Source organism: Morone saxatilis, unplaced genomic scaffold (genome assembly GCF_004916995.1).
Source record: "Morone saxatilis isolate NCDOM2014 unplaced genomic scaffold, NCSU_SB_2.0 Contig14, whole genome shotgun sequence".
NCBI classification, from domain to species: Eukaryota; Metazoa; Chordata; class Actinopteri; family Moronidae; genus Morone; species Morone saxatilis.
This window is the reverse complement of record NW_023339696.1, coordinates 3,302,440-3,329,793: the sequence shown is the minus strand read 5'-3', so window position 1 is coordinate 3,329,793 and position 27,354 is coordinate 3,302,440. Positions and strand designations below refer to the sequence as shown.

General features: G+C 40.5%; 3 protein-coding genes across 6 annotated transcripts in view; 1 reads left to right on the top strand and 2 right to left on the bottom strand.

The window, feature by feature from the left end:
- Window positions 1-13,095, bottom strand: part of nfe2l1a (nuclear factor, erythroid 2-like 1a) — a 22,451-nt gene extending 9,356 nt beyond the window's left edge. The window contains exons 1-3 of one of the 2 annotated variants that reach the window (XM_035654356.1): window positions 13,005-13,095; window positions 10,307-10,903; window positions 9,412-9,609 (exon numbers count right to left, since the gene is read on the bottom strand). In XM_035654356.1, the coding sequence (XP_035510249.1) occupies window positions 9,412-9,609; window positions 10,307-10,588 (480 nt within the window). In that variant the 5' untranslated portion in view covers window positions 10,589-10,903; window positions 13,005-13,095. Of the gene's footprint in view, window positions 1-9,411; window positions 9,610-10,306; window positions 10,904-12,887 lie in introns of both variants that reach the window. The other variant, XM_035654358.1, reaches the window with a different exon arrangement.
- A 1,331-nt stretch (window positions 13,096-14,426) lies between these two features.
- praf2 (PRA1 domain family, member 2) lies at window positions 14,427-23,163 on the bottom strand. Its single transcript, XM_035654361.1, has 3 exons — window positions 22,955-23,163; window positions 21,122-21,339; window positions 14,427-19,315 (listed from the first exon to the last, which is right to left on the bottom strand). Exons 1-3 carry the CDS (start codon window positions 23,131-23,133, stop codon window positions 19,176-19,178), a joined length of 537 nt encoding a protein of 178 aa, XP_035510254.1. The 5' UTR covers window positions 23,134-23,163; the 3' UTR covers window positions 14,427-19,175.
- A 2,369-nt stretch (window positions 23,164-25,532) lies between these two features.
- The window catches only part of copz2 (COPI coat complex subunit zeta 2), a 19,592-nt gene continuing 17,770 nt past the window's right edge, over window positions 25,533-27,354 (top strand). For 2 of the 3 annotated variants that reach the window (XR_004796461.1, XM_035654359.1), the window contains exon 1: window positions 25,535-25,676. Coding sequence is in view for 2 of the 3 variants with exons in the window: in XM_035654359.1 (XP_035510252.1) it covers window positions 25,659-25,676 (18 nt within the window). In the remaining variant the exon portion in view is untranslated. Of the gene's footprint in view, window positions 25,677-27,354 lie in introns of all 3 variants that reach the window. The other variant, XM_035654360.1, reaches the window with a different exon arrangement.

Sequence of the window (27,354 nt, the reverse complement as noted above, 5' to 3'; positions counted from 1 at the left end):
AGCGGGTCGTCCTCTAATCAGAAGGTTGTCAGTTCGATCCCCGGCTCGTCCCGCTGCACGTCCTCGAGCAACATACTGAACCCCAAACTGCTCACTTTCTAGTTTCTGTTTGTGATGAGTGAGTCTGAGACACTGACTGTCTTGGGTCTCTTATTCTGTGTTTTTATGAATGTTATTACTGCATTTAATTTTATTTTACCTTTTATTTGAACACAGAATATCCCCACTGAGAGTCAAAATGTCTTTTACAAGGGAGTCCAAGTCATTTGGATTCTATAAGAAGCAAAGTTGGACAAAAGTCTGTCTGTTTGTAAGATCTGTTGCTAGCACGAGCAACAACACATAAAGATATTAAACACTTTACAGACTCAACTGAGCTCCAACTGGGCGAGGTCGAAGGGAATGACTGCAGGAAGTCTGGCTTTTTTAAACAGTATTTGAAGGTAAACAATGCCACTTTTCTAGATTTGGGAAAACAAACGTTAAACAAACCCCGAACCGTATCGTAGCCCATGTATCTGGATATGTTTCGGACTGTCTTCTCTTAAAAAGAGGAAAAAATGTAAGGGATCCGTATCAATATAGATTAAAAAAAGGCAAATATTAATCTGGTGGAGGCCTTGCTCTGGTGGAAGTGTCTGTAAGTTAAACAGAAAGGTTGGAAGTGTGTCTGTGTGCAGGCGGGGAGGAGCTACAGCGTCTGTGGAGCAGCTTGCGGAGGTCAGTTGTTCTCTGCCGTCATATCTTCAGTCTGTCTGCTGCACAGCCGGCCGTAGTGACGAGCTGCAGGGACAAAAGCTGCGCTCGTTTGTCTCCCCTCTCATTCACAGGCCTCACCCTTAATGAACTTCCTCACATCTTCTCACCCCGTATCATAGCAACACGTTTTATCACCGTCCAGTCACCTGGGCCTCGGCTCCGACTGCGTGTTCGCACAAGAATAGAAGCGCAGGGTCAGAACTTCAGAATAAAAGCGTCTGCACAAATACATTCTCGGGGGGGGGGGTTTAGAAAAGTCCTGTTTCTGTTTGTTGTCGTTCATATTCAGCCCTTTTTTTCTTCCTCCTCCGCCCACTCGTATCGCTCCCCGTCTCAGCCGTCCAGCCGACTGACACCGTGAATAACATCTTTGTGAAGGGAGCGATGAGACAAGAGCAGATTCCTGGACGTGGAAGCGACTGGTGTACATGGGTTAGGGTTAGTGAGTGCTTTCATGCATAACAGATTACAGTTCAGCTTCAGGTTTGAGTCACCACTTATCCGTCAATCAGCCGGCAGTAGTGGACCGAGCTCTCATTACCGCTCCAGGAACCAAAGCACGAGATGCTGTTGGGTGTTGTTAACCTCCTCGACTCCCATTTTCGCTTTCTTTTCCTCTTCAGTTAAATTCATAAATAAACGTGTTGATATGCCGCTAATTATTCACTCTGCTGGCTGCACTGCTTCATTGATGATTTTAACATTCAGTGGAATAATCAAACCACAGTTTTAATGGCTGTGAACTTTAAGATCTCGGCTAGAATTTCAAATAAAGTTCTGTGATTCTTAATAATGTTTGCGTCAATCCTTACATGTCAGGATGCAGTTTGATAACTTTTTCAGGCAAATTGTTTATATTTGATAGAAATCTGTGTTTAGGATTTAGTGGTTTAACGTTAACAGTTACTGACTCATTAACTGGCTACAAACTGGCTCCTCTTCCTCCTGAACCCGCCGTGTCTTCATCCCCACAGTCAGAGTTATCGAACGATAACTCTATTAAAATAGAAACGCCCACGTTCACAGTTGCAGGTAAATGTTCAGCTAATGACTCAGTTATGTGCCTTTTTATAAATGTGCTGAACTACATTCACATATTTCCACTAGAAGGCTGTTTTCTGTTGTATTTTGGTCCTGTACGGCCTCCGTAGCTCTGCCCACGAACACACATTTACAAACATTAAATGTGAACTCTGTTTCTGTCTGAAGTTTGGAGAAAAGAGAGAAATAAAACAGTTGGACCCCCCCGCCCTCCGGTCCTGCTCGCAGATTGTAAATGAAGCAGAAACCCTGCAGAGGCCCGATGAACTCACCTTGAACGCTGTAATTTAAAGGACACTTCTGACTTTTTTCACAGATTAGAATCGGGTCCTTGTCGAAGCATTTTTCTTTCCTGTAAAGGGCACAGCATTAGGAAAAAGGCAGCCGTATTGACTTTTTCCCTCGATAAGGTTTTCCAGCTCGTCTCTGTGTTGATAACCGAGCGGAGCGGCGGGCGGAGGCTTTGGTCAGCAGCTTACCGGCTGACAACACCGCTGTGCACAGTCAGCAGCGGGACCCGGCCAGAAAGACCCACTTTATCATCAAACGCTGAGCCGCAGCATCTCAACCCCGCTTTATGGCAGATTATTTTGACAGTTACCATGACAGCGGCATCTGAAATGTCTTCATGCGAGATTTCAACGATGAGATGTCCTTAAAACTTTACCAGAGACTTTCTGCCTCACAGCTGCATTTTTAAAGACTTTTCTATAAAAGCACAGCAGACTGGAGGATGGGAAAGACATTCCTAGTGTCGTATGTTTTTGGTAAACTTTGTTATAAAACTATAAAACAGGAGGTTGGTGATATCAAGTACAAGTGGGAACTTTGGTTTGTCACCGAGACCCAGAATATGTGCAAATTTCAGGAAAATGTGGAAGCTTTATATATATATTCTGTCTCTTGTAAAGCTATATATATCCGACTCCAGAAGCCTCCTCCTTCCTCATCGTCTAACTGCACCTTTGATGTCAAGAGCCGGCCATCTTCTCTACCCTGCTAGCGCCTGTTATCCGTCTCGTTGTGCTTAATCCACAAATGGTTAATGATCAGGTTTAATGTCACATAGCTGTAACTGTGTAAATGAACATTATTAGGAGGAGGAGGAGGAATATTTTGTGCACGCGGTCGTCGGTCTCCTCGCTGCAGGAAGTGAGGTCGTTGAGTTTGCGGCGAGCGACTCTGATGTCACTTTGATCAGTTAAAGTGAAGCGTGTACGGATGGGGGGACGGCCCGCAGACTGACAGGATGACGGGCTGTAGCAGCCTGCTGCTCCCATAACCCGCTTCACCTCCGTCTGTCAGAGCGAGGGAGGGAGTTTAGTGTCGGCACAGCGCTGCCAGAACGCCGGAGCTTCACTCTCTGGACCCGACACTGTTACTGGATTCTTGTCACGTTGGGATTCCAGCAGCTGCTTTTCCAAACAGCAGGAAAATGTGTTTCCTACCTTGATGATGTGTTGGGAGGTTTGCTCCAAGTGTCGCCTGCAGATCTTCAGCTCAGTTTGTTCTGTCTGAAACTAAATGTTCCACATAAAACCTGAATATTAAGAGCCAGGATAAAAATCTACTAGAAATGAGTAGTTATACTAGTTTGGGTAATGTTAGCTCCGTGAACACACTGCTACTATGCTAAACAGCTAATAAATACACAGCTGGTTGAATCTCTTTTACTGAAGAACTCATTGTTTGGCCGTCAAAAGTCAAAGAACTGGTTCCAGATCAGGCCCCGACCCTCAAACCGCCTCAGTGGACAGCGGATCCACTTTGTTTCCAGCCGTTGTCGGAGTTGTTTTCTCCCGTCGGACTGTCTGCAGCGTCGGTTTCATAAAGCTCTGTGAGCTCCAGCTAACTGGCACAGGCCCGGAGAAGTTTCAGAGCTCCCCAGTCTCATGCTTTTGTATTAACTGGGCTCCTCTTTAATCTTTTATTTATCCGCTGAACTAAAGAGGTCATCCTGATTAAACATTGAGCGGGAGCGCTGCAGTTTGGGGAGTTTACGAGGAGGAGAAAGAAGGAAGGAGAAGAAGTGGAGACAGGCTGACGGGAGCAGACTGTCATTTTGTTGCTGTTTTGGCTGCCGGACGTTGACTCCTGTCATCACCGGATCGCTTCCTCCCACCGCCGGGGATTAGTCGATTAGGGATCAGACAACTCCTCTGACCCGGCTGTCCCACAATCCCTCTGTGTAGGATTGTAGGGATGAGATTTTACTGGAAACAAACGGTTAGGAGTAGAAGTAGTCCGCAGTTTAAGCACTACATATTAATAGCAGCAGCAGCAGCACGGGCCTGTCGTCTGCCAGCGAGGGTCTACAGAGCTGCTGAATCAGCATCCGGACCCCCGATTGGCTCAGATGGCTCTGTTAGATGGGGTAATTATGGAAAGGCCAGGGGTGCCGCTCCATGAATAATGTTAAATGACTGCTCACCGCCAATTATTAATTGTTTTACTTGATCTGTTGAACTGGTGTGGACCAACTCGCAGTGAATCAATTACGATGTTGTTGTAAGTGTTTGGATGTGATCAGTCTTCAGGGCCAACAGCGGAACAACCTCTCACGGCTCAGACGGGGAACATGGACCCGGTTTATCCGCCTGTTCATGTCTGCTGGTCCTCGATGTCTTCTGGTTCAGCTTCTCACTCTCAGGATCTGCTAGAAATATAATATAATCATATTTTCATTAGTGTTTAATCAACTGGAAATAAGAATATTTCTGTGTTTGTTACCTTAGAATGAGATGTTTTTATCTACAGAGGGAGCCGGTCCACCATGTTTCTACGGTAGCCCAGAATGGACAAACCAAAAAAGAGTTTTTTGCAGCCACACGCTTGGAGCGAGAGGTGATGCCCTAAAAATGTTATCAAACTGCATCCTGACGTCATCCGCCTTCAGCCATCTTTAAAAACTGATATCATTTGTCCAGAACTTTATTTGTTCTAGCGGAGATGTTAAAGTTTACAAAGACACCAAATCTGGGCTGAATTTGGAGAAACTGTATTATTATTATTATTATTATTATTTCCATTTGATTTGAGTCATTACATAAGTTAATATAGAGCAGACTCTACTCCTTTTATAACATTATTTACAGAAACAACAATCCCCACCATGAGCAAAGAAAAAACCTATTTTTTAAAGTTGCTATATTCATTTCTGTTCTGAGATTTAACCTCAGAGTTAAAAGGTTAATATGGAGCATTTATATTCAGTTTGGGCTTTTTAAATTTATAACTATTATATTATATGGGTTATATTCTATATATTATTTACTGAATATTAGCCTCCATGCTAATATCTTAATAAAGCTGGCTGCTTTGATGCCAACTATAATAATTGAGATTTGTGTTTAATATTCAGGTTTCCTCTGACTCCCTGTAAAGCAGATACGACGTTAACACAGAATGCTGGTTTAATGAAGTTTTGTTAACAATGCCAGAAGTCTCTCTTTCAGAGACGCTGCTGAGCACCAACACATGAAGATGTTTTCATCTGGCTGTGGAGATGTAGAGCAGCTATATTTGTCTTTGTGAGTGAGCGAGCGAGCGAGCGAGCGAGCGAGCGAGCGAGAGAGAGAGAGAGAGAGAGATGGAATGTGTTTGTGTTTGTGTGACATTTGATACATGAAGAGAATTCAAAAACACTGTTACATTCACTTTCAGTGTGACGAGGAGCAAGTAACAGTCCGGCATCCATAGAGCTCTATGTCCTATATCAAGTTTGTCCTCAGCATGTGTGTGTACAGATATATAAATGTCCAGCATGCTGTAAAATGACACTGAGCTTCAGCTGTAACTCCTAATAACAAACTGAAATACTTCAATCCTAGTGTGATCAGTTTTTCTCATTTCATGTGTTCCCTGTCTGCTCTCCATCACTAAATATGGTTTTCCTGCTTTCAAAACATTTTTCTCCTAATTTTTCATTGTCTTTTCTTAAAAAAAAAAAAACTAAAACATATACTGTTGAGAGATTGTGAGTGTATCCCAGCCTCTGTTTTACTGCCTAATGTAAGCACAGGGAGCATTCACAGTTGGTTGAAAGTTTTATTTTGGTGGAGGAAAAGGGAGGCATTCACGCTTTAATGAACCATAATGTGTATTTGATCTTTTATTGTTTATAAGCAAGAGTAAAAAAAAAAAAGTAAAAGTTTATATCCTGATGTCAGTGTTCTGATTGATGCTAGATGCCACTAAATCATACACATCTTTTAATGTTCATTCTGTGAGTTGGCCAAACAAACAAAAATAATCTAGGCTGTTCCCTCGGTTAATAAGCTCACTCTTCAGACCAACTTGTTATCCAATAGCTCTTACATTATCACTAAAAACAAATGCAGCCACGGTTCAACGACTAGTAGCCTCTAATGTCTCTAACGACTGAACAGATAGCCAATGACTCCCATATATAACTGTTCCCAAACAAGATGTGACTTTTCCCAAAACTACATATATGACTATTCCCCTTGAGTTAGTTCATCTTCTATTTAAACTGGTTAGACTTTAGTTTAGAGTTTTAAATAATAATTTATGCAACAAGAATAAGTATTAAAATATGTTGTGCTACATGGTCCATTGGGATGCCTGCCCTGTGCATATATGATGCTGCTGACGTACCAAAAACTTCCACCAACCTTGTGTGTGGTGATTCAGTAGTGTTGGTTAATTCAAATCTCCACACACTCATACAATGTGTTGCAGAATTCAAAATACACGAGAGGCACTAATACTTTGATACTGGAACCCTGAAACACTTCTGCACATGACTCTGTTACATAACTTTGTGTGTGTGTGTGTGTGTGTGTGTGTGTGTGTGTGTGCGTGTGCATGTCCAGACTGGACAGGACATGTAGGCCAATATGTGGGCTATTTATATATTGTACAGCACCTGCCTCTGTGTTGTGTCTGAGTATGTTATGGGATCTTTGGGAGTTTTGTTTTTGCCACAGTGTAGTTTATGTGATCCTACATAAAGTGATGGACTGGTGATCTCATTGTTTATAAAGAATTAAATATAATGGAAATGATCTTCTGAGAATCAGAATTCAGAATTCAGAAGTATAATCCTGCTTCAGTCTGTAGAAATGTTTCCTGCTTTACTCTGCGAACTAAAAGCCTTAGGCACTAGGCTTAGGAGTGGCCCTTTCAGCTGTTGTAGACATCCCGTGTGCTCTGAAAATGCAGTTTTGACATGTCACCATCTGAAGTTAAAGATCTGACAGCCAACGCTTGAACAGGCATGTCTGAGGTGTTGCCAATAATAAATGAGTTCATGCAGGCAAGAACACGAAGTCAGTGGTGCCACCCAGATCAGATGATCTGTGTGTTACAAACAAAGCTGGAGCCAGGATGAGCCTAGCTTCATAAAAAATGGAAGCAGGGGGCAACCACCTTGCTCCTCTAAAGCTCACTGATTGACATGATGTATCTTGTTCACCCCAACATGCTTGTGGTGCTTTTTTAGAATTTACAACCAGGTTACTCAAGATGGTCCACAGACTATTTTCTAACTACACCCGCCAACCGCAGCTGAATCTCAGTGGAGCTAGGTGAGCTAGCTAAAGTTACAGCTCAGCCGATGCCATTCATATATACATCCTGCACTGTCATGAGCATGCACCCCTCATGCATGAGTAGATGCACGCTTCCTTCTGCACGGTGATATGTAGAAAGAATATGGTTCCTACATGAAACTGCTCGCAAACAGTTACCTGGATACACATTGTGCAGAGGTAGCAACATTAGTGTTTATTTGGAGTTGTATTTCTGGCCACTTGACAAATATATATATATAAATATAAGACAAATATATATATTCACTCTTTTTTGTTCACTACCAACTCTTGATAATAAAAATATCTGGCTCTTTAGCTGCTAAATGCTCCACTCAGAACTTTTTTCACGGAAAACGGCCCCCTGCTGCAGCCAAAAACAGTGCTGAGAGTGAACCACAACATTAAAGCAGCAGGCCATACAAACAAAACAATGAGAAAGATGCTAAAACACTGCATATGGCTGGGAAGAAGACTGCAGTTGGATGATAATTATCTGTGAGTTCAACCCATGACACATCATTTGAGCCATTATTAATGGTCAATAATGGTCTTTTAGGCACAGGAAGAGAGCATAGATTTTTCTCTCCCTATTTGAATGTGCTTAGATGTTACAATCAGTCTACTTTTCAGCTTTCCTGTTTACATTATGATTTAAGAAATCAAGCAGTAAACAGGTTACTGAGGTGTGAGCACAGGGCATTGAAAAGGTCTACTACTCCCAGTCTACTGCGTCTGTTTATGTGTGTTTATCTAAAAGGTGTATTCTCTCCAGCAGGGGGTTCCTACTGTATTTCAACTGTACCGACTGTATTTCTTCATTTTCCTGGTGAGGTCATCTGTGGTGAGGTGAGGTTTCCTCATGACTCATCTAACTCTGACTCATTATCTCACATGACATTGCACTCAGTTTTAGTGACAGTCAAAAACAAAAGCAGCAATCTTGTCCACATCAATAATTTATTCTATATATTTATTTTCTTAAGCACTTTAGGGAAGTCAGTAGTCTTCTGACAGACTTTGTGAGTGACTGAATTTTACAGACTGCTGTTCGGCTGTAGAAATCAAACAATTTTGACTTCTCAAAGACAAGAAAAAGGACGAAGTCAGTGTTTTGCAAGTCAAAACTTAGTCTCAAGTTCCAAGTCAAGACTGACAAGTTCCAAGTCCTAAACTTTGAGTTTGGAGTCTTAAACACGTCATATTGTGCTCTTCACCAAATGTAATACCTTTTTAGTTGATATGGCAACTTTTACTCTTTTACGCCTTTTTACACACCCAGCAGACACAGAGAGACACTCACATTCATTCGAAGTCACAATGAATGTCCATTATTCAATCTACTGTACGTTACGCTCTATTTTGGTCTATATTTTGGTCTCTGGTATCTGGCTCATTAACTGTTATATAACTCCACTATGTTGACCAGCTAGTGTACAGCGGCTTTTCAGAGCTTTTTCACTGATAACAGAAAGTGGTGAGACCAGACCAAAACAGTTAATATATAAAGATCTATAGAGCCGGGGCAGAACTGACAGAGTCAGTTGGTAATTGTCTGAGGGTTAACCCTTCATAAAAGCCAACAACGTTTGTCCTTAGGCTCGTGCAGAAGTTCTGTTACCTGACAAGCTGTATGAACAAAGGTTTTTGCTCTACACCCCTACAGGGTTATGGTAAGGCCGAAGGTCAATTGAGATTGTTGATCTGAACTAAACATAACCATGTCAACCCTTGAACCTGAACTAAGAATATATTTATTATCACCGAAACTACATTGGCATTTTACCATAGAAACCATAGAAGGCTGCTGGGTATGTGAAGAGGACAAGAGCTTGGTGTGTGAGTTTTGGCAGTTTAGTTGTTTCCTAAGAATATGCTGCATCTCAAAAGTTTAAACATCTACAATAAACATTCCTAGATTGGAAATATGGCAGAACAATACTGAACAGTGAAGATTCTTGACCAAGTGCCTCAATTCTGATCAAGATAACTACTCGAGAACAACTTAAAATATGCATCCTAAATGTTCTTTAACACAGTGTGAATGAAACAGCCGTACCTCTTTATCCTGCTCATCCTCCTCCTGTTCTTCCTGCAGGGTACCAAGTGCAGCTCTGGATTCCACAGGTGGGGCAATTCGGTCTCTCTCCACCCCAGCAGGTGCTCTCACCAGTGGGGAGGGCTGGTCTGGAAATACCACAGGGAGAGGATCTGGCTCCCGCTGGACCAGCCATGTCTCCAGCTCTGCATGAGGAACCTGTGGTTAAAGGTAGGAAACATTTTAAAATTCAACAATCTGTGATATTCCTACCAAATGCTCATTGGGCTTACAGTAGGAGTCAAAAACATGGTATAAAACACACAATTTGGAACTATAACAAGAGATTACAAGAGATTAAAAGAGCAGTAGAGATTTTGAGAAAGAGTTGTACATGTTTTCTTGCCATGTGATCGACTTACTTCTCAGTAGTAGTAGTAGTAGTAGTAGTAAACTAAGCTTAGCATAGAGTTGGAAACAGCTCACCTGGCTCTGTCCAAAGGTAACTAAAACCACTGCCCAGCACCCAGTGTCTCCACTGGTTGTCTGGCTCACGTGCTTGTACGTAGATTTTCTTTTTCCTCTGTTAGTACCTCCGGACAGAGGCAGGCTTGTTGTTTCCCATCTTTATACTAAGCTAACAAGTTGGTGGCTCCAGTTTCATATTTACTGCACAGACAAGTGTGGTATCAATCTTCTCATCTAACTCTCGACAAGAAAGTGAATAAGTATATTTAATCAATCCTGACTTTCTGAAATGTAGTATAGTCTTAATTTGTGAGAGCCTCTGTTAAATAAGAACTGTACATAGCGACAATGAAACAACTAAACCCTTAGTTATTGTTATTACCCTTAGTACCTTATCATTCTAACTCCATTTGAATGCTACCAGATAAATATGGAGACGTTTTCCTACCTGCAGTCTATCCAGAGTGCGGACCCAGCCCAGTAGCCGTCGTGCTGTGAAGAACCCGTCCAGATCCACACTCTTGGGGTGCAGGCCTTGGCCGTCTTCAAGGCGGTTGCGCAGGTTGTGGAACTGTGTCTGGGTCAGCGCAGAGGTCGGACCCAGGATCATCTCGTGCCAGGAGGGAGGCAGGTAGGGCTCCAGTCCCACGTCAACCCGCACTCCACTCAGGCTGAGCAGAATGGCCATCTGGATAAGGCCCTCTGTGAAATATTTCTTTAGGTACTGCATGGTCTTTGATAAGTCAGACGATGTGCAAAGAGTCCAGGGCTCAGCTCAGTCACCACCACAACGAGTGTCACTTCTTGTAGTGGTAGTGTCCTTGGCCAAAGTGTAAAGTTCTTAGAAGATCAAGGCAAAGCACTACACATTTGCAGACTGCTCTGTTAGAGCTTCTCAGTGTCCAGGTGTAGAAATGGGTTTTTGAAGGAAATTAGGGCTGATTGTGATAAAAAAAAATCTAGAAACAAAGTCTGTCTGTGAAACTTTCCCCTTCTTACAGACTCATCCAAAACTTCTTCATGGAAACTTCACAAATATTTCTTCCTGTGAATTAAGAGAACAGTTTACATCAGAGCAGAGGACTGACTACACGGCCAAATATTATAGTTAGTTATTGCAAAAAATGATTGATGTTAATATGCCTGATTGTTAGGGCTGCTAACTATTTTTTTTTAACTTTTTTTAATGTAAAATACGAATGTATTTCAGACATTTGTTAAACCCATACAAAAACTGAAGTGTAAAAACCACACATTTTGTCAGGCTCACTGTTTCCCCCCCATTTCTAGGTTTTATGCTAAGCTAGGCTAATCAGCTTCATAGCAGTAGCTTCATATTTAACATAAAGACATTAGTGGTGTTGATCTTTGCTTCTAACTTTTGGTAAGACAGCAAATAAATAATTGAACTACTACTTTTACTAAGGTAAAGGACATGCATACTTGCTCCACCACTAGCTAGTGTTATTACACTAGTGATAATAATAACGGCACTACAGTTATCAACACTAATCTTCCATTGTCAGTGCAGCCTGACCTGCAGCAGTTGAGAAGTTTGACAGTTTGTATGAGGAGATAAGGAAGACAGACAGGGTAGAGCCGGCCTGTATTATCACTCTAAGTAACTTCGACCTACTTCTAGAAAGGGTTTGGTAACCACCTGCCTGCCCCACACTGCCTCACTGCAGCCACATGATGTAATTGCCAGTGTTTGCCTGGAAAAACCCTTTCCCTGTCTCCTCCCTCTGACAGGACACTGGGTTTACTTTTCATGCTATGGTAACCTGTTTACAGGAGCTGCAGTGGAACAGCTGACTATAACTGGAGTTTAAAAAAATTTCAGCACCACCTTAAGACCCAGGGATATAAATAACTACAGAATACACAGATTTTTATAGTTCAGTGTAGTGTACTCTGTCATCTAATACATTGTCTAGTCAAGAATAATCTTGTACTGTGTGGTCTAGAGGAAATTAGGGTCTTGCTACATGGTAACACAGTCTGGTGTAACATTAGGGTACATAGGCTTTCTTGTTTGTTGGTTTTTATTTGGTCTTCTCAAATTTTGTGTATTGTATTTTATTCCCGTCTGTGCCTTCCTTATATGCTGCATGTTTTAATGAACTGTCAATAAAGAAAATAAAGTGTTATTCTATTCTATTCAATACAGGTTTAAATGCCATATAAACTAGCAGACCACTATTTTACATAGACTTCTAATAGCCTACTGTGTTGGTTAATAGGCTGCTATTACATGTAGTCAACAGTGGTAGTATTCATGTTACTCCAAGTACTTCAGTATTAGTATCAGAATCTTAAAGTAGGCAATCAAAAGTAAAAGTACTCATAGCACACAACCCCCCCTGGGGGTTCCCCAGTGTCCTGGCAAAATTCTCAATCCAAACTTGCCAATCATTGGCTGACATGGATGTGGTGCTTCACATTTGTGGTGACTGAGCTGAGTCTCCCACCTTCACTGTGAAGCACTTTGGGTGAATCAAGATAAAGCACTATATAAATAAATGTAATTTATTATTATTATTATTATTATTATTATTATTATTATTATTATTATTAAGGCCCTGCATTAATGTGTAAGATGCATTTCATTGTTGTAGTTGGTGGGGGTGAAGTAACTATTTCATATTACAATGCATTATGAGCTTATGAGCAGTATCTAAAGCTGTCAGATAATTAGAATTATAGAATGAATCACGTAAAGGACAAGTATCTTATATTTACTTCTAACACTTATACTGTACTCAGTTACATTCCATCGCACTAAGGTTTAGGATGATGTAAATACTAATGTATGTTTCCAGTCCCACTGAGTTATTGTTGTCATGTTTCCTGTTGTTTTCCTCTGTGCGTATGAAGGAAATCTATGTTCAGATCAACCGGAGCAACAGGTTGCACAATGTTTTCATCAGCAGCTGATAGTGAACGGATGGCTCTAACACAAACACCTCGCAGCGTTTGGACTAAACAGGCAAATAACAGAAAATCCCGCTACACATGACTGTACTCACAGTGAGTCCTGTCAAACACAGCACACAGGCTCTAACAGGAACATTACAGGAATATCACAGAGATATCTGGCGCTGACTCCTGAGTGGTTCATATAAGAATATCATCATGTGTCTCACCACAGGCGGTTGTTGAGTGTTGAGCTCCGTGCCAGAGTGTTCCAGTTGCTCTCTGACAATCCACACGGTCCCGGCTTCAGTTTCTGTTCTGGGTGGACTGTGAGGGTGGGACCTTTATATAGCGACACCCCCCGATGACGCATAATAACTCCTCCCTGGAAAAAAAAAAAACCCCAACTGCGTGTTGTGTGTTAGGGGAAGTCTGTGTCTGAGGCAACAACTGCTGTGTGTGAGAAAGTTCTTGCTATGATCTGATGTGAAAGGTAAAATATATCAGGACAAATATTTGTAGCCATTTTATTTATTCTGTTGTAGAAAAATGTATATGATGTGTGGTGGAAGAAGTATTCACATCCTGCCTGTAACAATACTACTAATACTCATCACAAGTACAAGCCCTGCATTCAAAATCCTACTTTAGTAAAAGTTTAGAAGTATAATCAGCTTCATGTAGTTAGAGTATCAGAAGTAAAAGCAGTAAAATGCTTCTTCCTGTGACTGATATATTACTATATGTGACCAGGGGCAGATCTAGAAAAATATTGATGGTGGCAGAAATATATATTGATTTAATCCCAAACAATCACATATATCAATATTAGCTTGGTAAAACTCCCAAATGAAGATATATGAACTCAAAACATTACATTACTGTGGCACAAAGCACTGAATAGGAGTATCTAAAGGTGACATTAGAAATAATACATTTTTCCAAATACATGTCTTTTTTCATTGAATTTCATTGAACTTAGTCTAAAATGTGGCCATAATCATTATGTGATCACTAAATCAATTTCCATTTTTAAACACATTGGTTAAAATGTATCTAAATAATGAGTTACATTTGATTTGACACCAAACTGGGGTGGCAGCTGGGGTGGCTAGGCATTTAAGGATAGCAACTGCCACCTCATGCCACCTATATTGATCTGCCCCTGTATGCGACATTATTAGATTAATACTCTTGAATGAATATTAGAGCAGCATTTTACTGTTTTACTAGCTGCTCCGGGCAGAGCTGGTTTTTACTACTTTAGATACAATAAGCCAGTTGAGTCCAGTGTTTCCTAACCTAGGGCTCTGGCACTTTAAAGGGTCACAAGATAAATCTGAGAGGTCCTGAGATGACATGTGTCAATGGTTTTTATAACATTTTTATTCCTGACTAGCCTTCCTCAACAGAGTACCTGACTCAATTTAACAATGTTACCAAAAATATGGAAGCCCATTACTGCCAGGAAAAGAAAGATATATAAACTAAATGTTGGTAAATCAAAAAGCTTTACTGGCGTTTAGCTGTTTTCTCCATCATGACTGGGTTTAATTACTGCTTCATCTTGTTATGTGGAATGACAACCTGAATTTCCAAGATATTTTTCATTTATGAATAACAGGGGGAAAAATCATCAAGTCCATATACACTTTGCAATACAGCATTCTTTTTTATTTAAAAAATGTTTTAAATAAATTGAATTACCAGCATTTGGCACAAGAGTTGAAAACATGGTGTTGGTAAATGACAATTCAAACATTTAGCTGAATGGAGGCAACCTTCACACTCATCACCTGTAAAGTAATTAAATGTGCACTGTTGTGCAGAAATGTTCTCCTCTCTGTTTACATTCTAGTAATTCAGCAAATGCTTAAGAGTTACAAAGTAGCCAAAAAGTGTTTCTTTTTGTTCAGATTTAAGTGCTTTTCCTGACTTGTGTTTAGTGATGCAAAGCCAAGACAAACCACCAATAGGGCAGGCTGCTCTAGCACTAGAAATATAACAGTAGGTTGTTCAAGCCCTGGAACAGCTATGTCCCCAGCCACTTTCATGTGGCCCTGTTTAAGTACTTCAGCTAAATGTCTGACATAACTGTACAAGGCAAATATCAAAACTAAAATGGCACATAGGCTACACAATAAGACAAATCAACAAACATCAAACCACTTAATAGGGTTATTTTTTCTGCAGGGCACTGATGCTAGTCTTCAATAGTCAACCACATAATCATCAAAAAGGCATACATAAAAACAAAAGCTGGCCGTCTCGCATCTTAATAAACACCTTCTTGCAGCCAATTTTACAAACATGGATTAGAAACGGTCAGGAAGAATCTGAAACCATCCAAGGAATGAAAATAATACATAATGAAACCCAGTTCCTTTAATACAGGATGCAGAGGTAGGTTACCACCTACATATGTCTAGAACAGGTTTTTCTTATATCAGGTTTCAACAAAGCCGTAACAATAAACAGTCCCCACAACAGGCAGCTAGTATACAATAAAATAACTTTCAATTTGTCAAATACCTTCACTGAGCTTTTCTTGTACAAAATCATTTGCTATAAAACTGCTGAAAAACCCTTCCTTCATAGTAATGTTTTCTAAATTTCCTAAGCTCATAAGAACAACACAGGAATGTCTTTTTTGTCTTTCTACAAAGAGCGGTCCTATATCAGGAACCAACCATGTAGCCTGTACATTACAATTCTGGACATCCTGCTTCATGTGAACAATGGTGTCTGAAGTGGTGTGTTCAGGTTTATGGAATGAGGTGAGGGTTTAAATCCCATCTTTAATACTGGTGTAGTTGGGAGTGATTGTGGACTCTTCAGAAAGTCTTTATTTTAGTAAATAAATAAAAAACATCCAGCAGCAACGTTAGCTAAATGCTAATGTCAGTGTGCTTAAGCATGTTCAGCATCTTAGTTTAGCATGTTAGTAAGCTAACATTTGCTAGCATTAAACACAAAGTACAGCTGAGGCTTGATGAAAGTTTTGCGGGTATAGCCAGCCGGAGTGAAGCTGGAACTTCCGGGTTCGGATCCAGAAGTAATAAGACTTAATTCAAAATAGGCTTATGTCACGTGGTTCACTCCTTACGAGTCTTGATAAGGGTTGTAATTTTTAAAAAATTTTCTTTTAACATTAATATTTCCATTCCAATTCCAATATTACCCATCGGTCGAAGATCAAGCAGCGAGTCCATGGTTAGATCCGGCATGTTGTTGTCAGCTGTTATTAAACCAAGCTACAATGGCATCTGTACTTCCACTGCGGCCCTGGTAAAGTTTCAGAAGTTACAGAAGCTATAGCAGAACACTAACCCACATATAACGTAAGGACTTCTGCACCAAAATAAATGGAAATTGAAATGTTGTCCCAATCCCTTTAGAAGATGATAAGATACTTCATTGGATAATTGAAAACTTTAACCTCATGGTGGCGCTAGAGAACAAGTCAAAGGATAACTAAAGTCAGTAAGCATCTTCCTCTAGGCACCATGAATCTCACAATTCATCCAATAATTGTCGAGATATTTCAGTCTGGCACAAAGTGGTAGACCAACTGGCCAACATTGCTCTCCCTAAAGACGAATCGCTAGCATGGCTAAAAACATAGCAAATTACAAAGGAGAAAATGGCAAACTACAGTCACCACAAGTGCTGGCACAGCTACCAACAAATGTTATTGGTTAGTGTTAGTTATTCATGGTAACAAGGATTTAAGTTCTAAAGGAATTAAGGGTAAATTCAAAGTTATTAATTTGCTCCAGTAGAGCCTCTCCCAGTTGCCAGCACTGGAAGACTGGGCAACTCCCACTGACCAGCAGAGGAGGACTGTAATAGGCAGCTCTGTGGGTGAGGCCTTTTATTCTGGATAAATACAGGCTACGAATCACTCATGCTCCTGTTGGTCCTTTATCAACACCATGCTGAATAAAGTCTTGGATTTAAGGAGCTGATTGGATTTGTTCTGAACTTGTTCTTCATATAAAACCTCCCATTTCCTTCCAACCTCGAACCTTCACTTCATTTAAGTATTTAAGTCACTTTTCAATGCAACACAAAGTAATGTAAACACTAAAAGAAAAGGGAATTCCTATGAAGTCAGTTATTGCAAGTCAAGTTACTTCGAGTTATTGGAAATTTACAACACGATTATTAAAGACAGATAGATAAAAGCTGTAGTAGATAATTTTATATTATATAAATACATATTATATAAAATAATATTCTTTGTCATATTTGCTGAAACTAAATAAAATATTGTGCTCCTAATGGCATTTGCACAAATCCACTGGGCCTGAACAAACACAACCAATCAGAGACAAGGAAGATTGTTGATTGCTGAGTCTCATCCCCAGGTTCTAAATTCAGATGCTTTGAGACTTAACGATCAACTATCTTCAAGCCACCAACCCAAAGCGTCTTTATATCTTTCTCAGCTCTGACTGGTTGTTTTTGTTCAGGCCCCGCAATTCCTGCAAATTCCATTAGGAGCACATGAACGGGCCAAAGGAACCAGATTTTTTTTGCAGATTTGTTGTCTCATGTACTACTATCAGGACACAGTAAACATTTCAGCAAATATGACAAAAAGTTATTTTTATAAAAGTCACCTTCTGCAGCTTTAACCTCGTTCATTAACAACAAAATTGATTATTAAAATGAGATTGATCCTTTTTAAATTAAGACATTGGAGGGAAGCAGCTAGAATAAATACAAGCTTAAATCTTATACATTTACTTTTGTAGTGGTCTGGGGCTGTAATGGACCTGTTGGATACATTGGTATGTACTTAGTCATACTTGCTGTTTTGCTCTGTATTTACAGTATGGACATAATACTTGCATGTCACACTGTGGTTCGACATTAATCATATTTTGTTCCTCTTGCTATGATGAGAGAATTAAAAGGCTAATAAGTACTACTACCACATATATGGCACGGTATCAATACTTTGGTTTTCCACAATTGTGCTTATGATGTGTGTACTGAGACCCCGGCAGGAAGAAAATAAATCTGGGGGCTCTGTATGATGGAGTATAAGGGCCACTGTGAGGGGAGAAAAGGTTTTGAGAGTAGAGTTGCAATTTTCTGAGAAAAAGTAGTCATATTTCAAGAATACAGTTGGATTTTTGCGAGAAAAAGTCATAACATTAAGGGACAAATTTGTTATTTTATAAGAAAAAGTCATAATATGCTCAAACACCATGGTAATTTTACAAGAAAAAAAATTATGGTAATAAAGTTAAAAATATCTATAGTTCAAGAATTAAGTTGTATTTTACATAAAAAAGTAATAACATTACAAAATATATATATATAACATAATTTTACAATACTTCAAAAATAAAGTAACTTAAGTAACTTCACAAGAAACATTTATTTTATAATATTAAATATTATGACATTATCATATAAGAATGAAGTTGTACTTCTATAAGAGCAAAAGTTTAGAAGAGTAATGTCAGAAAAATGAAGTCATGTTTCAGTTCTAACATTAGAATTTAATACTCTGTCGTAGTAAACAGGTCAGTCAGCTTCAACATGTCGAGTGAGAAATGTGGATGACTTCAAGTTATTTATATTTTTTTATCAATAAGAACTTTATTCTCAAAGTGCTTACTGGAAGGATACTTAAATTAAATCAGTCACAGGATGTGATGTGATGAGTCCATAAGTGAACGTGTTTTGAAGCATCAGCTTGAGCACAGCACATATTACAACCTTTTCTTGTAAAAATTACAACCGTTACTCAAAACATCAAAGCTTTTCACGTAAAGTTGCAACTGTTCTCAAAACTCTGTCTCACATAATTATGACGGTATTGGCGTTATAGCTATTTAGGCACTGAGATGGAGCACAGATCAATATTTAGATAGGAGAGGGCAGGTAGAGTATGAATCACTGAGTCAATGTGCAGATACACAATGACTCAAAGGAGAAGAACTTTATACAAATCATATCAAAGCTTTGAATATGACCATATGGCTACGTCACTGCACACTCAGTGCAAGGAAAGAACTGTATCATGTCAAAATAAATGAAACGAAACAATGAGTGCTTAAAGTGCAAGGTTTGGCAGATGAGGGATGATTTCTTTGTTATTATGATTTCTGTGCATTTCATCTGTCCTATTCCCATTAGACTACAGAATGGGTGTCCTCCTTCACTGGTGACTTCTGATTGGTTGTTTGTACAAACCAAACCACCCTTTTTCTTCCTTACTTTCTACTTCATCTTTTTATTCTTCCTCTTGCCCCGCAGTAATTCCCTCCTTCTCCTTCTTCCCATTTCCCACCAACTTCACATCCATTTCTCTTGCCATTCCCCTCAGATGGTACCCAAACTATCCCCCACCCCTGCACACCTCCTCCTCCTCCTCTTTCTCTCTAGGATCCAGCCTCCTGTTCCTGTCCCAGAGCCTCCAACAGGAGTCCCATGGGTGTCCTCTTCAGACCAATGCTCTCCAGTTTGTTCTCTAGCTTGTTTTTCAGGCTGCGCAGCCTCACCGACGCATGGACCAGAACCACTGTGAGGGAGCGACAGACACAGAGAGAGGGAATATATTATTGGCTAGTTAGCTAGCTAACAGCACGTTAAGATTAACTAAGCTGACACACTCACAAAATTAGACTCTCACACTCTCAAATTACCATGAATTCTCAAATACTGGCCGGGCCTTGATTTACCCCAACTGCTGAGAAAACCAGGCCTTAATTTTAATAATTAAAAGTTTACATTAGAGACAGGCCTTTATTTAAACATTTTCCTGTTTTATATGTATATTTTATTATATATTCTATAATAGTAATATTATTATTATATTACTGCTGAGCAACAGACTCATTCTGCAGTACAGTGTGCACTCTCTGAACTAAAGTGCGAGGAGAAACAGCATGTAGAGCCAAAATAATTTATAATAAGTCTAACTCTGTGATTTACGGATTTATTTCGACCAGACCAGAGCTGGTGATCGCTGAAACAGTGGAAAGACTAACAAGATTCTGGTTTCAGGCAATAAAGCTCGTCTTAGGCCAAGTTTACACAGCGGGCCACACAGACCAAATCGGATTTTTTTGAGCATATGTTACTCAGATCTTGTTTTTTTTCATGACAGTGTGAACGGCATATATCACATGGAATCTGATCTTTTCAATTCTGATTCGGGCCACTTTGACATGTGGTCCAAATCAGGTACAGGGCAATGTGAACAATCATATCAGTTTTCATGTGTTATATCAGTCTATATGGATTCGTCATGCAGGTCGCTTCAGGGCCGTACCCTGTTCACACTGGAATCTGATATGGGCCACATTCAAAAAGTAATGTGAACAGCCAAACAAAAAATAAATAAATAAATCTGATCCGAGCAATAAATCAGAATGGAGCTTGCAGTGTGAACGCTACTGTTATTAAAGAAAAGGTGGGTGTAAGGCTAGGTTGTTGGGCTGACAGCAACTGGTCAGACATGTCACCCAACCCTAAATTATATACACCAAAACAAATGCTTTATTGTGCACAATGCACTATGGAGCTCTGTAGATTTTAAAGCCATGTTATCGATTTCTTACCATAAAAGGAAGAAAATTAATGAACACTTGGTCCTGGATTTGTGACACTCTTTAAGCCTTTCATGGCACAGAATGCAATTGATTTTGTGGCATAAAATGACATAAAAATACGATACGATGCAGCATGTAAAGAGGTGCCGAGCACAGTGACAGTGCACGTGTGGAGGAAAATAGTTGCGCACTGTGTCCTCTGTTTAATGTCAGTTGAGCTGTTGTGTTATTGTTAAGTTATTAAAAAAAAAGTTTTTTTTTTTGCATAGTGGCTTCAAGTGGGCGGTGGAGTGGGCAGATCGATCTCAAAATTTCGATACTTAATAATATACAGTATATAAATAAAAATAAAATGCTTGCTAAGTTCCACTTGTCTCTAATTTGCATTTCAACACCAACCGTCCCATCTCATGCAATAAATCTGTGTTTTTCATCATGTTAGAAATTCATCTGGAGTAATACATCATGTAGAATATATAGAAAATATTGCTGACAATGCACAACTCGGTTCACCTTCAGCCTGCAGGAATCTCAGAGATGGATTTCTCTAAATAAAACCAAAACAGTCTGCATGGGTGGATATGTGCCACTAAAGAGAAGTCAGAAAATTTACTCTGTAAAATATAAAATAAATTCATTTTTGGAGATGTGCTAACTGGGTTGGTGCCCAAAACTACTATTCAGGCAAGTAGGTAGGTTAATTTCATGCTTGGTGGGATATACAGCGTGTGTGTGTGTGTGTGTGTGTGTGTGTGTGTATGTTCCTGTCTCACTCAGTATAGGGAAGGCTATCCCAAACAGGAACACGGCAACGTCTCCCAGCACTGATATGAAGAGGTAACTGGCCAAAAGAATGGCCAACACAGCGACTGACGGGTGGTTTCTACGGAAACGGCGAATGGTAGCTTGGTTCTCGGCAGCCCAGACAAAACCCAGGAACAACAAGGTGACCACCGTCGCCCCAACAAACAACTGGAAGGGCTGAAAATACCTGAGAGAAAAGAGACATTAAAAACACAAAGCATGTTAGAAATACTTAGATAGATGAAACTATAGTTGTAGAGGCGAGGCAGTTTTTTTTTTCTTATTGGGAACAAATCCCATGTGCAGAGCCAACGTAACAAAGAGTACTAACAAGTATTGTTTGTGTATCAAAGCCCGGTGTATCTTATTCCTCTGTGACATAGAACTCCATTGTTCCAGTGGCATTGCTCCATTTGCTGCCCCAAATATTCACTTGGATTAATCCACCGCTGAAAATAGTCCCCAACAAATGTGCTCCTGTTTGAGTAACGTTTGATGAAAACTACAGTGACCAGCTGTTTTGGGGAATTACTTAGCCTTTTATTTGAAGAGGAATTTACAGCTTCCTCCTGATTCTACAGCTCCAAACATACTGTACATACGGAGAGATTTTGGACAATGAGTCTCATCCTAAAGTGATGCAGCTCATTTCCTGTATACGTGCAGCAGAAGCTGATTTTTGTTTCTGCCACCAAACCAAAGAACAGTGTCTCATTCTCATTTTTCACTCTTAATCTGACTCTGTGGAGCAATCTTAAGTGTACTGTAATTTTCAGATGTTTGATAAATACAGGCCCCAGTGTGTCTGCAGTTACACCTGAGTGGGGTTTAAATTCTGGTTTCTGGTCTCTCTCAAGTGTACAGCCATTTTATTTTCAGATTCATTTGAGTATTCTGAGTTTAAGGCTTTAACAGAAATAGAAAGGATGTCCCTTTAGCTGACTGACAGCCTGCCCTCTCATCCAGGTGCCAACCACAGGGGAGCTCCTCTTAATAAGACATGAGCTCCCCTGAATACACAATTGTGATTTTGGGTGGTCTCAAAAATACTGAAAATATCAGCCCCTCCAAGATATCATCTGTTTGAGGCCGCAAATGCCATAAATGGCCCAAAAAGTGTGATTTTCTTTCTTTCTAGAAAATTGCAATGCATGTTGAGATGTTTTTAGGTATTTTTCCAATGAAATTGCAGAAGAAAGTGACAAGACAACTTATTCCAGTGAGACAGGGATTGGTTGAATTTGCGTTAATTGTTGTGATTCCAACTTCCTGGAGGGACTGCAACATGCTATTTTTTGCCATGGGATTATGTGTAAACGTACTATTGATGTAAACTATGGTTTGTCATCACTAATTCACTTTAAAAACTTCTATTCTTGCCATCACCGCTGAAGCCCAGTGTCATTAACTAAAAATAAAATACACCCCCACTACAGTAGAGAAAGTGAGCTTCCCTGACAGCCGTGGTATAGTTCCCACACTGCCTCTCCATGGTGACAGGTGATGAAGACCATCAGAGAGGAAGCCCTGAGGCAGAGAGGGAGGTGTGGAGACAGAGGATTTCACTCTGATCTTCATCAGTTAATTCAAACTTACAGTGTGATCCCTCAGCTGTGAGTACAACAGTCTGTGTCATGCTGATGGACACGGCCCCCTGTAGCTGCTGCCGGGGATGCAAAGATCTCTCCACTCCCAGAGGAGGAAGATCCCATATCAAGTTCACAGTGTTTGTTACTACAGACTTCCAGTATGTTCGCTATAAGCGAGGGAGGGCGACCACGTCAGATGATAATGAAACTTACCCCACTATGAGCAGGAGGAGCAGTGCGGACAGCAGGTAGTTGCTCTGGTAGTACAGGAGGTTGTTGATGATGCGGTTGTTCCAGCGCTCCAGGTCGCGCACGTCGGGCACGGCGAACCGGGCCGAGCTGAGGAGAAAATCATCCAGGCTCCTGAGGGGTGGCGGCTGCACGTCTGCCATCTTTCCTACACGGTAATAAACTTGGTTTCCCAGAATGCAACGCCAGGAGAAGGGGCGGGCGCAGGAGGGATGTGCCGGCTCGCTCAATTTTCTGGTGAGGCGCGTGCCCGAGCATCGAGAATGCGCTTTCGGTCTCAGAAATCTTAGTCAAATATTTGTAGCACTAATTGTTCACATTGACACAAACTGCTCATTTATAGCTTGTTTGGGTGGCATTCACTTGATATTCAAAGTGAAGTCAGTACAGACATTTCTTACTTACTTAGCCTACTTACAGACCTGGCCTTCAGATGTTCTAGTTTTTATTCATGTTATTTTACATAGCATAATTACATTTTCGTCTTTAATAGTTAGAAGCAAGAACGGCTGTGGTTGCAGTATTTTTTCAAAATCCTATTCACTTACAAAGTTAAAGGGCCAGTGTGTAGGATTTAGTGACATCAAGTGGTGAAGTTGCAGGTTGCAACCATCTGAATACAGCTCAGCCTTTAAAGTGTTTAGGAGAAACTACGGGGGCTGCAAAACTAGAGCTTGTACTGTAGAAACATGGCAGACTCAGTAGAAGTGGACCTGCTCCCTCTGTAGATTTTTCATTTCATTTTCATGAGACGCCTTTTTAACACGTGGAAATGCAGATTGGTTAGGATTTAGGAAACAAATTGACTTGGTAAAAAATCATGGTTTGGGTTTAACTAAGTATGTTGTGATATAACATGTAAGTCACTTACAACTTTAAATGAGTCAATGTTGACTTTACATTTCACACAGGACTCAAACAGCGGTCTGCTGGGTGAAAGTCCTGTGTTTGTTTGACCCACCCATCCACTCCAACGTCCTGTAGACTTTGTCGCTCTTTGAACTACATCACTTGACTTTCTAAAGACTTTCTGGCAGCCTGGTGTGTCTCATACAGATGCTAAAGGTTACAATGAACAATGCCATCCATCTGCATCATGGATGTTATAGGATCCAGTGTTTCACAGCTTTGCCCATAACAAGGATGCTTTCACAACCTGTGTGATTTGGTGTCCAACCAATGGGTTACATGTCGATCTGTATAACTTTATATTTATTTCATTTGATTTGATTGTGAGATGTCAGTGTGAATATGAACCTGACCAGATCTGAAAGGAAAAAATGTATCTTGTGTATGTATCTTTCTTCCTGGGTCGGACCAAATGAACTGAACTAGAGGTGTAAAAGCGATGTGTTGCTGCTTTGATGTTGACTATTCTTATTTTACCTTGCAAGTCCCGAATACTTCATGGTAGTGCAATAATAAAGTAAGCATCCACACTGATGAATGATATTGTTGCATAAACACTGGCTCCAAGTACACACTGCATGCTCCAGCTGTGTCGGCATCCTAATTGGAAATGTATATTGATGAGCTGTTACGACTGTACATTGTGCAGAGAAAACAAGAAGAGAACCAGAAGGATATGGGTTTACAAAGTTCTTCAAATACAAGAGGAGTTAGGAGAATCCAGCACTCACTTACAGGAGCTGTCGTCTTTTGAGGACATCAGTTAGGACTTCAGAGACCCCATCAGCGCCAAAGACTGTTTGGCAGAATGTCACAGGTTACATACTATAACACAATATCGTTCATCAAATCACTCTGACAGTGATCCCAACAGTAACGTTTGCCACTGTTGTCGTTATAGCTGTGGTGTGGACTCCGCCATCCACTTGAGTTAGTACAATTTTTAAAAGATATATTTATATATTTGTTTAAGACTGATGTAAGGCTATATTTTTATTATTGTCAACAAATTCCATGACTGACACCATCATTGTCTTTACTACTTTCTCTGTGGTTCTCAGCCCCAAAGCCATTGGTTCCTGTTGAAACCATGAATCTTTAAAAATGCCTCACATATATAGTTTCATTTGTTAAATAATGAAGAAATAAAGTAAGTTAACTTTACTGAAACAGCAGGTCACTGTAGTTTGTATCAAATGTTACTCAGACTAGAGGAACTAGTGCGATTATTGTGGACTATTTTTAGAGGCGGATGAGTACACATTGAGCATTTACGGCAAGTGTGTGTGGGATTGAATGAAAAATAAACTACAGCGTCCATTGTAATGAAGGAAGCTGCCACTCAGTGCAACAGTGTGGCTCACTGATGTGTTTTTATTAACTGCTAATAATAATTACCTAGCCTACCATTGATTGTTAATTTTGGTCTTTTTGTGGGAATTGTTGGAAAATAAAAAATAAAAAATGAAGACAATCACAGTCTTACCCCTTTAACATCATGAACATACTGTCCAAAAATATCTGAAGGAGCACAAAGACTTTTATTGTGAAAGGGTTAGGAGAGAGCGAGAGGAGGAGGAGGAGGGTCGGGAGCGCGCTCTGCTGTGCTCCCTTTGGTTCTATCCGCTTGGCTGCTGCGGGAGCGGGAGCGCGCCCGGGCGGCTCCGTAAAAAAAAAAAAAAAGCAGCAGTGATCTCGGTGTGACAGCTCAGAGCTGTCCACGTCAACACAGCGAGCAGCGAGCACGGCGGCGGCAGCGATGGACTCCACGTCTCTGGTGAGCCTCTCCGCCGTCTCAGCGCACTCTGGAGCCGACACGTTCAGCTGGTTGGTGGAGGGTCGCTGTGTGCGCGGCAGTTTCTCTACTGTTTCTCTACTGTTTTCATTATCGTGCGGGACATTTGTTGCATTATGGCAGTTCTCGGTGGCGGTGGGCAACGCTGGAGAGGAGGGCGCGGGAACCGGGGAGGGGGGGTGGTGGGGAGGTCGGCCGCAGATTGTTGATAAATCAGAAACAGGCTGTGTTTATTGTAGAATTGATGAATGTGAGTGTGATCCGGACTGTGGCCGTCATGCTGTGTGGACGCGCAGGCCTGATCTGAGGACAGTGTTTCACATGCACACAGCGCGTTTAAAAGCCACAGTTTCTCTCCTTCTCCGCGTGTAAAAATAGTGCAGGTTGTCCGTGCTGGTCACTGTGCCACAACTTATCAGGGTGTTAAGTTAACTCCATTACAATAGACTGGTTGAGCCACAGCTGTTATCCACTTATCCACACGGAGTCCGGTGCAGAGCGCAACAGGACAGTAACCTACTACTGTGCGAGCCAAAGCTTCGGTTCCTGCAGGGATCACTTGTGGAGGCCAGAGAAGAGACACCATCCCGCCTGTGTGCCCGCACATTAGAGGAGCACTGTGCGTTAGGTCAGAGCGGGTCTGTGTGTTTAAATGTCCGCTTGTGTGCGGAGCATATGTGCACAGATCGGTTGACGTGTAGAGCAGAGTAGGTGCCACGTCCACCGTTCTCTCTCTCTCTCTCTCCTCGTTTGCCTTGCGCACCGTTTATTCCGCCTCTCCCTCACTCTTTAATCTCTCTTTCCTCACAGTTAGTCCAGTTCTCTCTGTCTGCTGGCTGATCAAATGTCTGTCTAATTCTTTCTTTTTCACTCTTTCTCAGTGCTGCAAAGTAATTAAGTACATTTACTCAAGTACTGTACCTTAAGTAGCCTACTTTCCACTCTGTGTATTATCATTGCTTTTGTTGCTTTGTTGTAGGTTAAGCTACCAGACAATAAATTAAGTAATGGTGGAAAGTAACGTTACATTAAGTAATTTTATTCAAGTACTTTAAAGGGAAGGTACTTGTGCTTGACTTGTGCATTTCCATTTTACATGGGTGTTACTTAAATACACTACTTTACTTGGGTAAGTCCGAAGTCAGAAATATTTATGTTTTTTACTCCACTACATTTATCTGAGTAACTGTAGTTACTAGTTACTTTACAAACTAATAGTTTACATTCAAAAACTATGATCAGATTACAAATATGATACATCCTTATGGGTTAAACCACCTAATATAGATAACTAGCTCCAGCTCACCAACAAGTCAAATTCTACTTTGCCATAATGCAGCAGTAACAATAATCAAACAATTTAAAACTCATATAATGGGCCGGATTTCTGCACACTAATAAGTATTATTACTTGTGATACTTTGAGTAAATTCTTAAGTATTTTTAAGTAACATTTTCTGATGCAGGACTTTTGCTTGTAACAGCATTTTCCCATTGTGGTATTGCTACTTTTACTTTTCCACCACTGATATAAAGCAGTTCAAATCAGCTACTTACACGTTAAACCATGAATAATAACAATAATCCAACAATGGAATTCATATTAATTTAAAGCTGCATTGAGTTACTTTTATAACAAATATTTTTTGTCATATTTGCT

Coding starts and splice junctions, on each gene's coding strand:
- praf2 (XM_035654361.1), bottom strand. CDS start 23,133: ATGGCAGACGTGCAGCCGCCACCCCTCAGGAGCCTGGATGATTTTCTC. Junction 21,340..22,954: donor CTCCTCCTGCTCATAGTGGG/GTAAGTTTCATT, acceptor CTTTTCTCTCAG/GTATTTTCAGCCCTTCCAGT. Junction 19,316..21,121: donor GATAGCCTTCCCTATACTGA/GTGAGACAGGAA, acceptor GCTCCCTCACAG/TGGTTCTGGTCCATGCGTCG.